Genomic DNA, 12,778 nt, shown 5'->3' with positions numbered 1-12,778 from the left:
GGGAATCTAGAACTAGGGGGCATGGTTTCAGAATAAGGGGTCACCCATTTAAAACAGAAATGAGGAGTAATTTCTTCTCTCAGAGGGTCATGAATCTTTGGAATTCTCTACCCCAGAGAGCTGTGGAGGCTGGGTCACTGAATATATTTAAGGTGGAGATAAACAGATTTTTGAATGATAAGGGATTCAAGGGTTTATGGGGAGCGGACAGGGAAGTGGAGTTGAGGTCAAAATGAGATCAGCCATGATCTTATTGAATGGCGGTGCAGGCTCGAGGAGCCAAATGTCCTACTCCTGCTCCTATTTCTTATGTTCTTATGACCCTTCACTAGAAAACGAGCTCATCCATTACAAAAGTAAAATATTATTGCAGTCATCAACGTGTTCTTCCACATTATAAACTGTGGAAACTAAATATGCTCTAGTAGCATGTTCACACCAAGCATCCAAACCACCATGATTAAAGCAAGATTCCTCTCTAAATTTGAGGGGCTACGGAATTCATGTGAAAGCATGCGATGCAAATTTGTACAACAGCCACAGGTAGGCCATGGTTTAAGTTAACGGTGTATTTAATTGAGAAACGAAACAGAAAGGATAAGGCCTTTGGTGCAAGCAGTACCGGAGTTTAAAAGCGAAGACGAGGTAAATTGGGAATTTATGTTCTGTACTTTTTTTTTGAGATTCGGCTGCAATGCTTTGAACAAGTTTCACCGATTATAAGTCCAGTACCTGTCACCGCCGCCGCCTCTCGCTTGTCTCAGCACTGCAGCAGAGCCTCTGTAACCAAGCGACGAGCTGCACTTCCGGCATCCTTGCAATGCAAGCCAACCAATCACAGGGCACGCTCCAGGTGTCACGTGTTAACGGTCTCCCTGAACAGACGGCCCTGAGATGTAAACACGATCGTGGCCATTATCAAGGGTGTTCGAGAGAACAAAATTGGGCTTGTCCGTGCTAAATACAGCAAACTTAATAACGTCTGCTTGCTTTCGCATTGTCTCTCTCCCACCCCTAATGTTGCTGTGAGCTGCGCAGCTCCCCTTCACCATTCAACTTCTCAAGCCGGACTTCGGCTGGCGAGCCGCGAGGGACCCAATTTCAGTGACGTAGGCAATTGACAGGACAGCCAGCCAATAGACCGCCCGTTTGCGCGACCCTTTCCACCTATGAGAGCAGAGGAAGCGGGAGTTGCAACTTTCAGTTGGTTTCAAAGTTGGGTGAACAGCTGGAGCGAGCGGCTGTTGTCCAAGCGACTGACGACAAAAGTCTGGTAAACGATCGAACCAAACACATGGATATTAAAGATTTGGACGTGAGTGTTGGTTGTTCTGACCGAGACCAAATAAAATTGCATGGTGGCGCCTCGGGCCATGCTACTGTTGGAGAAGGCGTTAGTGGTGACTTGCGGCGGGACATTGAGCTACTAAGAGCGGGAGGCAAGAAATTGTCGTTATTACCATCAGCAACAGTCAGGCAAAACATGAAACATTTGTTGAACGAATTCAGAGGCCTCTACGAGGAAAAACTGAGACATCTAGAAAATAAAGATGAAAGTAAAGACATTTTGAAGGTAAGTAGTCTGCAGAAAACAGGAATAAATTTGTAACTGACAAAGATGCAAAGTGTCTTTCTTAATCACATACAATGGAACAAATACACTTTTGGAAGATACAAATTATGCAACAGATTATGGTACCTTAGTTTTTTTTACACTGCAAATCGCAAGTGGGAATAAGTGATGTCCATCTCCCTCAGAAAAATCTAAGATGAACCATTTTACAAAACAAATAGATTGTTGAAAAACATTATTTGAATGTGGAACTTGGAGTTCAACTGCGGATTTGTGTATGCTTTGATTTCTTTGTCCTTCAACCTCGTTAAACTTTGAAATGCAGAATTTTTGTATTGTTTCACCCAGAGGGCGCTGGGGGTTTGGAACGCACTGCCTGAAAGGGTGGTAGAGGCAGAAACCCTCATAGCATTCCAAAAGTACTTGGATATGCACTTGGATTGCCGTAACCTACAAGGCTATGGACCAAGAGTTGGAAAGTGGGATTAGGCTGGATAGCTCTTGTCAACCGATGGGCAGAATGGCCGCTTTCTGTGCTGTAAATTTCTGTGATTCTATGTGTGATGCCAAGCTCCGCTTATTTCCTCATATCCAATTGGTTACCAAGACTGCTTTCATTCATTATTGCCTCTTTCCTCCCCCTATGTGCCAACCATTGCTGTAGGAAACTCTATTCAGTCTCTATCATCATGAGGCTGAATTTCTCAAATACTTGCTCTTGAACCAATATGTCTTGCCTGGGTTTTCTACTTTAGCCAAGAGGTCAAGGAATTTCTAATTGTATGCTGATATAGATAGTTAAATTCTCACCTCACTAAATTAGATAATTCTTCAGACTTATGAAACTTCATAAGTGCCTTACCTGTTAAATTATAACCTCCTAATATATTTGGGTACATTTGAAACCATCGTTCCCTAAAATAAGTGTTCAGAGTTGCCCGAGTGTTGTTCATATATTTGTAGATGACACAAAACTCGGAAATGTTGTAACAAACTTCAGGAGGATATAGACAGACTGGTAAAATGGGAAGATACAAGATAGATGAAATTTGACAGAGAAGTGTGAAGTGATGCATTTTATTAGGAAGAATGAGGCAAAGCAATACAAATGCAGTGCTCAAAATCCAGAACCCTCAGGATTGAGGCCGTTCCGGATTCCGGGTTTTTCCGGATTTTCAATTTGCCCAGGTTCGGGTATTTCCAGATTTCGGATTGTCAGAAAGCCGAGGATGTCGTCGTCATTGGACGGGCTCTGCCGAGGTGGTGTTCGGGCGGGCCGGCGCAGCGGCATAGCCTCGCGGTCGGCAGGATCATTCGGTCCAGATTCCGCAACATTTTACAGGTTCCGGACAACCCTGCCACCGATCAGTCTGGATTCCGGGACATTCCGGAATTCCAGATTCTCTATGCTGCAGCTGTATAAATTAAATGGTACAATTTTAAACAGGGTGCAGGAACAGAGACCTGGGGTAGTATGTACACAAATCTTTGAAGGTGGCAGGACAAGTTGAGAAGGTGGTTAAGAAAACATGCGAAATATAATGTTGGATTTGTTTAATTCATTGAGACACGACTAAACATACGCGGCCAAAAATTGCGATTGGATGCTTCCTGCGGATGGATGCCTGCGACCAAAAAAAAAATCTGAATGTACCTGGTGGTCCTGCTCCAACGAACACTTCGTGTCCGAGGCCTAGCTGCACAGCCCAGCGCAGAGGCCCACGCATCCCAGGAGCATAAGCGTTTCCTGGGATCACGTGGGCCTGGACCACCAATCACAATGTAGTATTCTCATTGATAGAAATGGGAGCTCTGAGCTCCCATTACTATTAATGAGAATACCCCTTCAAAAAAAACATAAAATGCTTCACTTTTTTAAAATTAATAGAAATTGCATTAAATTAAATGTTTTAGAGAACATTATATTTTTGAAATTAAAAAACTATATATTTTAAGTGTTAAAGATAAACTTGCCTTCAAGACAGTGTTTTTAATATAAAAATAAGTAATAATTTTTAAAGTCTCTGTTAACATTATTACACTGGTAAAAACAGGCCTTACACCTGCTTTTACCAGGCATAAGCGTTTGAAGGACAGAAGTTGGGCAAATAACTCAACTCTACGCCAGCGAAAGCCCTTCTCCTGGGGATGTGTGCGATCTGTCATAAGACATTAAGGCCGCAATTCCAGGACCACAGTGTAATTGCTATGGCTCTCAGTGGGTGGGGAGGAAGGTTGGAAAGCAGCTAATGTAACGCCTCTGTTTTTAAAAAAAAAAAGGGGGCAGACAAAAGGTAGGTAACTATAGGCCGGTTAGTTTAACATCTGTAGTGGGGAAAATGCTTGAAGCTATCATTAAGGAAGAAATAGCGGGACATCTCGATAGGAATAGTGCAATCAGGCAGACGCAACATGGATTCATGAAGGGGAAATCATGTTTAACTAATTTACTGGAATTCTTTGAGGATATAACGAGCATGGTGGATAGAGGTGTACCGATGGATGTGGTGTATTTAGATTTCCAAAAGGCATTCGATAAGGTGCCACACAAAAGGTTACTGCAGAAGATAAAGGTACGCGGAGTCAGAGGAAATGTATTAACATGGATCGAGAATTGGCTGGCTAACAGAAAGCAGAGAGTCGGGGTAAATGGGTCCTTTTCGGGTTGGAAATCGGTGGTTAGTGGTGTGCCACAGGGATCGGTGCTGGGACCACAACTGTTTACAATATACATAGATGACCTGGAAGAGGGGACAGAGTGTAATGCAACAAAATTTGCAGATGACACAAAGATTAGTGGGAAAGCGGGGTTGTGTAGAGGACACAGAGGCTGCAAAGAGATTTAGATAGGTTAAGCGAATGGGCTAAGGTTTGGCAGATGGAATACAATGTCGGAAAATGTGAGGCCATCCACCTTGGGGGGGAAAAAAAAACAGTAAAAGGGAATATTATTTGAATGGGGAGAAATTACAACATGCTGCGGTGCAGAGGGACCTGGGGGCCCTTGTTCATGAAACTCTTTTTGGGAGTAAACAAAAAACATTGTGAATCCCAAAAAGTTAGTTTGCAGGTGCAGCAGGTAATCAGGAAGGCGAATGGAATGTTGGCCTTCATTGCGAGAGGGATGGAGTACAAAAGCAGGGAGGTCCTGCTGCAACTGTACAGGGTATTGGTGAAACCGCACCTGGAGTACTGCGTGCAATTTTGGTCACCCTACTTGAGGGAGGGGGTACAGAGACGATTCACTAGGCTGATTCTGGAGATGAGAGGGTTACCTTATGATGTTAGATTGAGTGGACTGGGTCTTTACTCGTTGGAGTTCAGAAGGATGAGGGGTGATCTTATAGAGACATTTAAAATAATGAAAGGGATAGGCAAGATAGAGGCAGAGAGGTTGTTTCCACTGGTAGGGGAGACTAGAACTCGGGGGCACAGCCTTAAAATACGGGTGAGCCAATTTAAAACCGAGTTGAGAAGGAATTTCTTCTCCCAGAGGGTTGTGAATCTGTGGAATTCTCTGCCCAAGGAAGCAGTTGAGGCTAGCTCATTGAATGTATTCAAATCACAGATAGATAGATTTTTAACCAATAAGGGAATTAAGGGTTATGGGGAGCGGGCGGGTAAGTGGAGCTGAGTCCACGGCCAGATCAGCCATGATCTTGTTGAATGGCGGAGCAGGCTCGAGGGGCTAAATGGCCTACTCCTGTTCCTAATTCTTATGTTCTTATGTTGGTACAATGAGTGGCAAAAGGGTCTTGCCTTCCCTCCAGGCAGAGGAACACTGAGCTGCTGTAGATAGATGCATGAATGTATGTGGCCTGTAATAGGAAAGGCTAGTGACAGTTCAAAGATTACTAACCTATACAGTGAATTTGACCTGTTAGCCATGATAGACTGGTGTTCTTTGTTATTTCTGATATGGGGATCACTAGTTTTGTATGTGCCTTTCCCTTAGCATCACGACTGTCCTGCTTAAAACACCACCCATATTCTTTGTAATTGCAACCATGATGCCCGATCCTTGATTGGTCTGTCTGTGGTATTCACTCCATCCACTGTCTCTTTTGTAAATCACCTGCAGTACGACTATCCTTGCTTGGTTCCAACGCAAGTAGCATATCTCCCATAACGGTTTATTGTCCTGCCTATGCAAGGTCACTGTGTGCTAAGGATATTTCCTGGCCCTCTTTTTTTTTTCCTCAACGACTTGCTGACCCTTGATGGCATCATTCATGGGTATGGTGTTCGCTTCCACATGTATGCTGATGACACACCACTTTACATCCCTGCCACCACCTTAGACTTCATGATTACTACTATGCTGCCCTGATGCGTGTCTGATGTTGAATGTGAATGAGCAAGAAATTTCTCTAACTTAACATTGACCAGACTGATACTATCCTGTTTAGCTCCTGCCAAAACCTCTACATCTTTGGCCAGGTTTGTTATTATTTAAACTGGACACCGAATTTGCACACCACAGACGATTAACCCATGATGCACAAGCTCGCTGTCCAGTTCCATATAGAGTTCTGTTGGAAATCGGACATCCAAAACATAGAAACATAGAAAATAGGAGCAGTAGTAAGCCATTCGGCCCTTCGAGTCTGCACCACCATTCAATATGATCATGACTGATCCTCTATCTCAACAGCATATTCCTGCTTTTTCCCCATACCCCTTGATGCCTTTTGTTTCTAGAAATCTATCTAGCTCCCTCTTAAATATATTCAGTGACTTGGCCGCCACAGCATTCTGTGGTAGAGAATTCCACAAGTTCACCAACCTCTGAGTGAAAACATTTCTCCTCATCTCGGTCCTAAATTTCCTATCCCGTATCCTGAAACTGTGACCCCTCTCAGCCAGGGGAAACATCCTCCCCGCATCCAGTCTATCCAACCCAGTCAGAATTTTATACGTCTCAATGAGATCCCCTCTCATTCTTCTAAACTTGAGTGAATACATGCCTAGACGACCCAATCTCTCCTCATATGAGAGTCCTGCCATCCCAGGAATCATTCTGGTGAACCTTTGCTGCACTCCCTCTATGGGAAATATATCCTTTCTTGGGTAAGGAGACCAAAACTGCACACTATACTCCATCTGTGGTCTCACCAAGTATCTGTATAACTGTAGTAAGACATCCTTGCTCCTGTACTCAAATCTTCTTGCAATGAAGGCCGACATACTATTTGCCTTCCTAACTGCTTGCTGCACCTGCATGTTTGCTTTCAATGACTGATGTACAAGGACACCCAGGTCCCTCTGTACATCAACACTTCCCAAGCCATCGCCATTTAAATAATACTTTGTCGTTATGTTTTTCCAACCAAAGTGGATAACTTCACATTTATCCACATTATACTGCATCTGCCACATGTTTGCCCACTCAACCTATCTAAATCGCCTTGCAGTGTCTTTGCATCCTCCTCACAACTTGCAATCCCACCTAGTTTTGTGTCGTCAGCAAACTTGGAAATATTACATTTGGTTCCCTCATCCAAATTATATATATATATTTTTCAGCTGGTAAGGTGAGTTTATCTCATCTGGTGGCTACATCTCGTTAAACCTGCTGAATTGTTCAAAACGTTGCTAAGAAGGCTCATTTTGCACTCTGCACGCACCAGTATAAACACGGCGGTAGCTTTGTACCACCCTTTCCTCCATTGATGCAATTCCTCTAACAGTCTAATTCCTCTAATTATTATCCATTGCTTCACATCTTTCAGACAATTCTTAATGCATTCCTGGTTTTACTTGAATCCAGCTTTAGGCTTTCATGTGGAACATTTAGAAGTTCACTTGCAGGGCTTTTCATACACACTTCCTCAAAGAAAAAGTGAAGGAGGTTGCTTAGGCTTCTCTTTCCTCTTCTGAATTGACGTTGTGGTTGTTTACTAGTTTGTTATCAGACAGGTAATCCTCCGGTTTACTCCTGATAATTGATTTCTGTGCATGGTATTAATGTGAAATTAATAGTTCTGCCATTGTCTGTTTTGTGACCCTTTTTGTAATTCAAATCTATTGGGACTTCTCTACGGTTCATTGACTCCCTCATGATAGGATATCATATTCTCCACAAAGTCTACAGATTGGACAAGAAATGCTGAAACTGATATTCAGTGCTAATCAGGCCTGTTTCAGGCAAATACCAATTTGCATCTAATCGATATGATCATATCGGGATTATAGGTGCAAAATACTCTAAACATCAAAGCTTGCCAAAGTACGTAAACTTGTATAAAAGTTGAAGTTTTTCAATCTTTTGATATTTCTGTTTGACCCAATACTGAAGTATTTATTTAATTGTTCTGCCATTTCCTTGTACTCCATTACAAATTCTCCCATTTCTGTCTGTAAAGGACCTACATTTGTCTTCACTAATCTTTTTCTTTTTATGTACTTGTAGAAAATTTTGCAGTCAGTTTAAACGTACCTTGCAAGTTTACTCTCATTATTTTTCCCCTCTTAATCAATCTCTTGGGGCTAGAACCTCTACTTTTTTGAATGCTTAATGCCCACTTAACGCCCATTTTACCACTGAATGATGTATAACGCCCATATATTGTCCATTTTGGCATAAAATGGAAACTGACGGGCATTTTTCAGAAACTTATCGCCGAGCGTTACTTTCCCCATGTGTTTAACGCCGGGAAAAAATATTATCGCCTGCTTCATTTTTTGGGGCGGAATCATCAGAATGGGCAAAATCAACGCCCATAATATCGCCCAGCATTACTTTCTGTACTGATTTAACGCTGAGATGCAATATTAACGCCTGCCCACTGTTTTTTGTCGTAAAGAGCATATTTAGCGAAACTAGCGGCCATGAGATCGCCCAGCCTCAATTTCACCACCTCGCACACATATCGCCCACAATATCGCTCAACCCAGAAAAAGTGGAACTAACTGGAACTAATCACAGCGTTACGGACGCCATGTTCTAGATCTCATGTCGCGTCCTTTAAAATGCTGCTGTGGCTCAACCTCAGCAGAGTTCGGATGTACTCTGCAGGTCGTTGGAGTTGATGTGAACATCTCTACAAACATCTTGACCATACAGTGACCGATTCGAATTGAATAGGTGTCTTAGTCGGGATATTCCTTGTTTGTGACCAGTCGGTGGAAAACAGAGAACTACTGCAATATGGGGCCTGTCCTTTCTCGCCCTCTCTTGGTGATCAATTACATGCAGCAGACTCAACAATGCTGAAGGAATGCTCCACTGCATTATGTGCCCAATGTAAGACATGACAGACTGATGAGGAGGACCGGATGTTACACCCCCCTGCAAGTACAAGGAGAAGCATTCTTACCTCGACTTGCCCGACACCACCTGCCTTCAGAGACTGTGCTTCCACAAAGAGGTTATCACTGAGATATGCCAACTGATAAGGGCAGACCAGCAACCTGCCAGCACCATCAGTACTGCATTGCCCGTCGAGGTCAAAGTCACTGCGGCACTGACGTTCTATGCCTCTGGTTCTTTTCAGGCCACAGCTGGAGACATTTGCGGACTTTCTCAGCATGCCACACATCGCTGCATTAGACAGGTCACTGAAGCCCTGTACGCATGCAGGAGGGACTTGATCAGAATCCCTTTGACCAGTGAGGCACAGAGTGAGAGGGCTCTCGGATTCTCCAGAATTGCAAACTTCCCCAAGGTGCAGGGAGCAATAGACTGTACGCACATTGTGATGCGGGCACCTTTTCAGGATGCAAATGTTTTCAGGAACCACAAGGGATTCCATTCCCTGAATGTCCAACTCTTTATCGATCACCAGCAAATGAAACTGGCAGTGAATGCTCAATTTCCGGGCAGCATCCATGATGCTCACATCCTGCGTGACAGCATAGTGTCTGACTTGTTTAACAATGAGCCACAAGGTCAATGCTGGATGCTTGGTGACAAAGGATATGGCCTCGCCACCTGGCTGATGACCCCCCTCACATACACACTGAAGAGGCGATACAAGAGCCACAGAGCAACTCGCAATATCGTGGAGAAGACCATTGCAGTGCTGAAGCAGCACTTTAGATGCCTGGACCACTCCAGGAGGTGAGCTCTAATACCACCCTGAAGCAGGTAGCTCAATTTGTGGTGGTCTGCTCCATGTTGCACAACTTGGCTATTGGGAGGGGACAAGAATTGCTTGATGTGTCTGACAGGTCACCTCAGCAGAGAGAGGAAGAGGAGGACGAGGAGGCGGATGCTGACATAGATCCAGACAATCAGGCTGACGCCGAAGCCATGCCTCCACCCCCCTGTAGACCGCGTGAAAGGGCCTGTGGTGGCATAATAGCTGCAAGAACCTTTTGTTAGGAACTCATCAATGATCGCTTTGCCTGAAAGAACATTGGTGTTACTTACAAGGCTGACACACTACTGGGTGTGCAGGACACACTGCTGGGTGTGCAAGTCACACATCAATGGTGGGCATCACTTTGGTGACAAAGTTTAAGTTGATTGAAGTTAAGTGTAATTATACCCTTTGATGAGGAATTACCAGCGTGTAATGGTGCAGCTATCTGAGCCAATGCGCTACAAGGTTTTGTTAAATACAAAACATTTAAACTGAACATTAGTCCTAAATCATCAGTACAAACCAATCCCTCCCACCCCTGCGCTTCTCCTCCCCACCTCTACCCCTTCCCCTTCCTCTCCTGACTCCAAGCCACCTGGCCAATGAGCTCCTCGGGCACTACTTCCTTTCATTGGGGGGGTGACAGCCGAAACGCTGCTTGGACGGATACGGGAGAGGACGGTCCCGAGGTGGTAACGTGCTCCGAGCCAGAAGCAAGATGTTGCTCCTGGCTCTCGTGTGGTTGACAATGGGGGTGCGGCACCTTGGGTGCAGTGCCGTACTCCGGGACCACTGGGAGCCCTCTGCCACCAGTGTTCCTGGCTACCAGCTCCAGGGCCTCCTCCATCCCTTCCATGTTATAATATCTTTGTTGGACAAAAACTCAGTGCCAACTATGTTCTTGGTGCTTAGTAGGCTTTTTGCTACTGGTGAATCTCCCTCGTGCCTCCCAAAACAGCCAGACAAGCACACACCATAGCCACACATGATTTCAGTGCCTCTGAGCTCCCTAGCTCACTGTCTCCTCTTCTGCGCATGTCACGATGACCCTTGACCTCCTGAATCGCGGGAATCAAGCACTGCCATGCCGTTGCTAAGGACGGCCACACTTTACGGCAGAAGGTCAAAAAAATTTAACACTACTGCCCATTTCATATCGCTTACGGTAACGCCCATTTTCAAAAATGGAGACTAGGTGCTTTGAGAATTGGTGAGAAGCTGGCGATCTGAAAACCCTTTTTTACTGCCCATGCCAGAAATAACGCCCGTTTTTGGGCGATAAGTACAAAAGTGGAGGTTCCAGCCCGTGGTCCTTTTTTTGCTGAATTCTAAACTGCTCCCAATCCTCAGGCTTGCTACTTTTTCTGGCAACTTTGTATAACTCCTCTTTGGATCCAATACTATTCTTAATTTCTTTTGTTAGCCATGGTTGGGTCATTTTTCCTTTTGTGTTTTTACGCTAGAAAGGAATGTATAACTGTTGTAATTCATGCATTCATTCCTTAAATATTAGCCATTGCCTATCCACCGCCATGCCTTTTAATGAATTTTCCCAATCTATCATAGCCAATTCATTCCTCATACCTTCGTAGTTTCGTTTGTTTAGATTTAGGACTATATTTACGGATTGGACAACTTCACTTTCCATCTTAATAAAGAATTCAATCATGTTATGCTCACTCTTCCCGAAAGGATTCTGCACAACAAAACTGTTAATTAACCCCTTCTCATTACACAATACCCAATCTAGGATAGCCTGTTCCCTAGTAGGCTCCTCAACATACTGGTCTAAAAATCCATCTCGTGCGCACTCCAGGAATTCATCTGCCACAGTATTATTGCTAATTTGGTTTGGCCAGTTATATGTAGATTTAAAGTCACCTATGATTACTGTAGTACCCTTGTTACATGCATCTCTAACTTCCTGTTTGATGCCATCCCCTACACTACCATTACTGTTTGGAGGCCTATGGACAACTCCCACCAATGTTTTCTGCTCGTTGGTGCTCCTTAGCTCCACCCAAACTGATTCTACATCTTGATTTTCTGAGCCAATATCCTTTCTCGCTTGCTCTGATTTCATTCTTTACTAACAACGCCACACCACCCCCTCTTCCTTTTTGCCTGTCCTTCCGAAATATCGAATATCCTTGGATATTCAGTTCCCAACCCTGGTCACCCTGTAACCATGTCTCCGTAATTGCAACTGAAGTGGAACCAAAATAAGGCTTAACACACAAGTCTGATAAAGAATAAAAATATATTTATTTTCGAATACCTATAGCTTGGCCAAGGAAGAGCAGCAGTATGGTAGAGTTCACGAAACTCATATCGTGCCGTCTCAATCCTTGGTTATCCGCATACAATATTTAAAGCCAAAAATCGCAGTCCATGTTCCGTTACTCTGGGGACTTTACAATAGGGACTTCACAAATTTGCAACAAACCAGGTTTCCTGTTATTCCACACCTAGCCTAGCCATAAGTCAGCATGTCTATCTTTGTCCACCACATCCTCTTGCAGGTGAGCTGCTTTGTGATTGGCCTTGCGAGTTGTTGCCAGGCAAAAAACCGACTTGACATGTTTTTCCCGTGTTATCCATCCTGCAACTTTATTACTACTTGTCCATTTCTGAATACATTTCCCAGACTGCAACACTTATTGCACTAGAGTGGGTTTCTAAAAATCCCACATCAATTCGCCCTGTGGTCCCTGGCTAACCCCAGCCCATGAGACCACGAGAGCTAAGCTTATCGAATGCTTTAGACTTCCCGCCCCATTTTGCAGTGATCTGCTGCCAAGTTTGGAAGGTCTATTGCCTAACCAGTGTTTAAATTCCCCTATGCATCAACAGTCTATCTTTCTCTTGCATACGAGTGATTGCTTTAGCTTGCTGCCTATGTCTACACTTCCTACAAGCTGTACATGCCATTATCAGCCAGCACAGTGTCAAAATCAGTTGAAATGCCACCAATATGTGAAAAATGATACGTATCCATGGATGGATATTAACGTTCAGTCCCCTGTTCCATGCCGCCTTGTACCAGGGGGTACGTTGAAGGTCTTTTGCAATGTCCTTGCCCAGTTTGCGCAGCTCTTGTTTGAGCACGTGATATCGT

General features: G+C 44.1%; 2 protein-coding genes across 2 annotated transcripts in view; one reads left to right on the top strand and one right to left on the bottom strand.

Annotated features, from left to right (window-relative positions):
* Positions 1-1,060, bottom strand: part of pex2 (peroxisomal biogenesis factor 2) — a 38,273-nt gene extending 37,213 nt beyond the window's left edge. Inside the window, exon 1 of the mRNA XM_070875179.1 lies at positions 733-1,060. The gene's annotated coding sequence lies outside the window, so the exon portion shown is untranslated. The remainder of the gene's footprint in view (positions 1-732) is intronic.
* Positions 1,061-1,225: 165 nt separating this feature from the next.
* Positions 1,226-12,778, top strand: part of LOC139266053 (polyamine-modulated factor 1-binding protein 1-like) — an 887,264-nt gene continuing 875,711 nt past the window's right edge. The window contains exon 1 of the mRNA XM_070883919.1: positions 1,226-1,573. Coding sequence (XP_070740020.1) covers positions 1,295-1,573 — 279 coding nt within the window. The 5' untranslated portion in view covers positions 1,226-1,294. The remainder of the gene's footprint in view (positions 1,574-12,778) is intronic.

This window comes from Pristiophorus japonicus, chromosome 1 (assembly GCF_044704955.1).
Source record: "Pristiophorus japonicus isolate sPriJap1 chromosome 1, sPriJap1.hap1, whole genome shotgun sequence".
Classification (NCBI taxonomy): domain Eukaryota; kingdom Metazoa; phylum Chordata; class Chondrichthyes; family Pristiophoridae; genus Pristiophorus; species Pristiophorus japonicus.
This window is presented reverse-complemented; position numbering and strand designations above follow the sequence as displayed.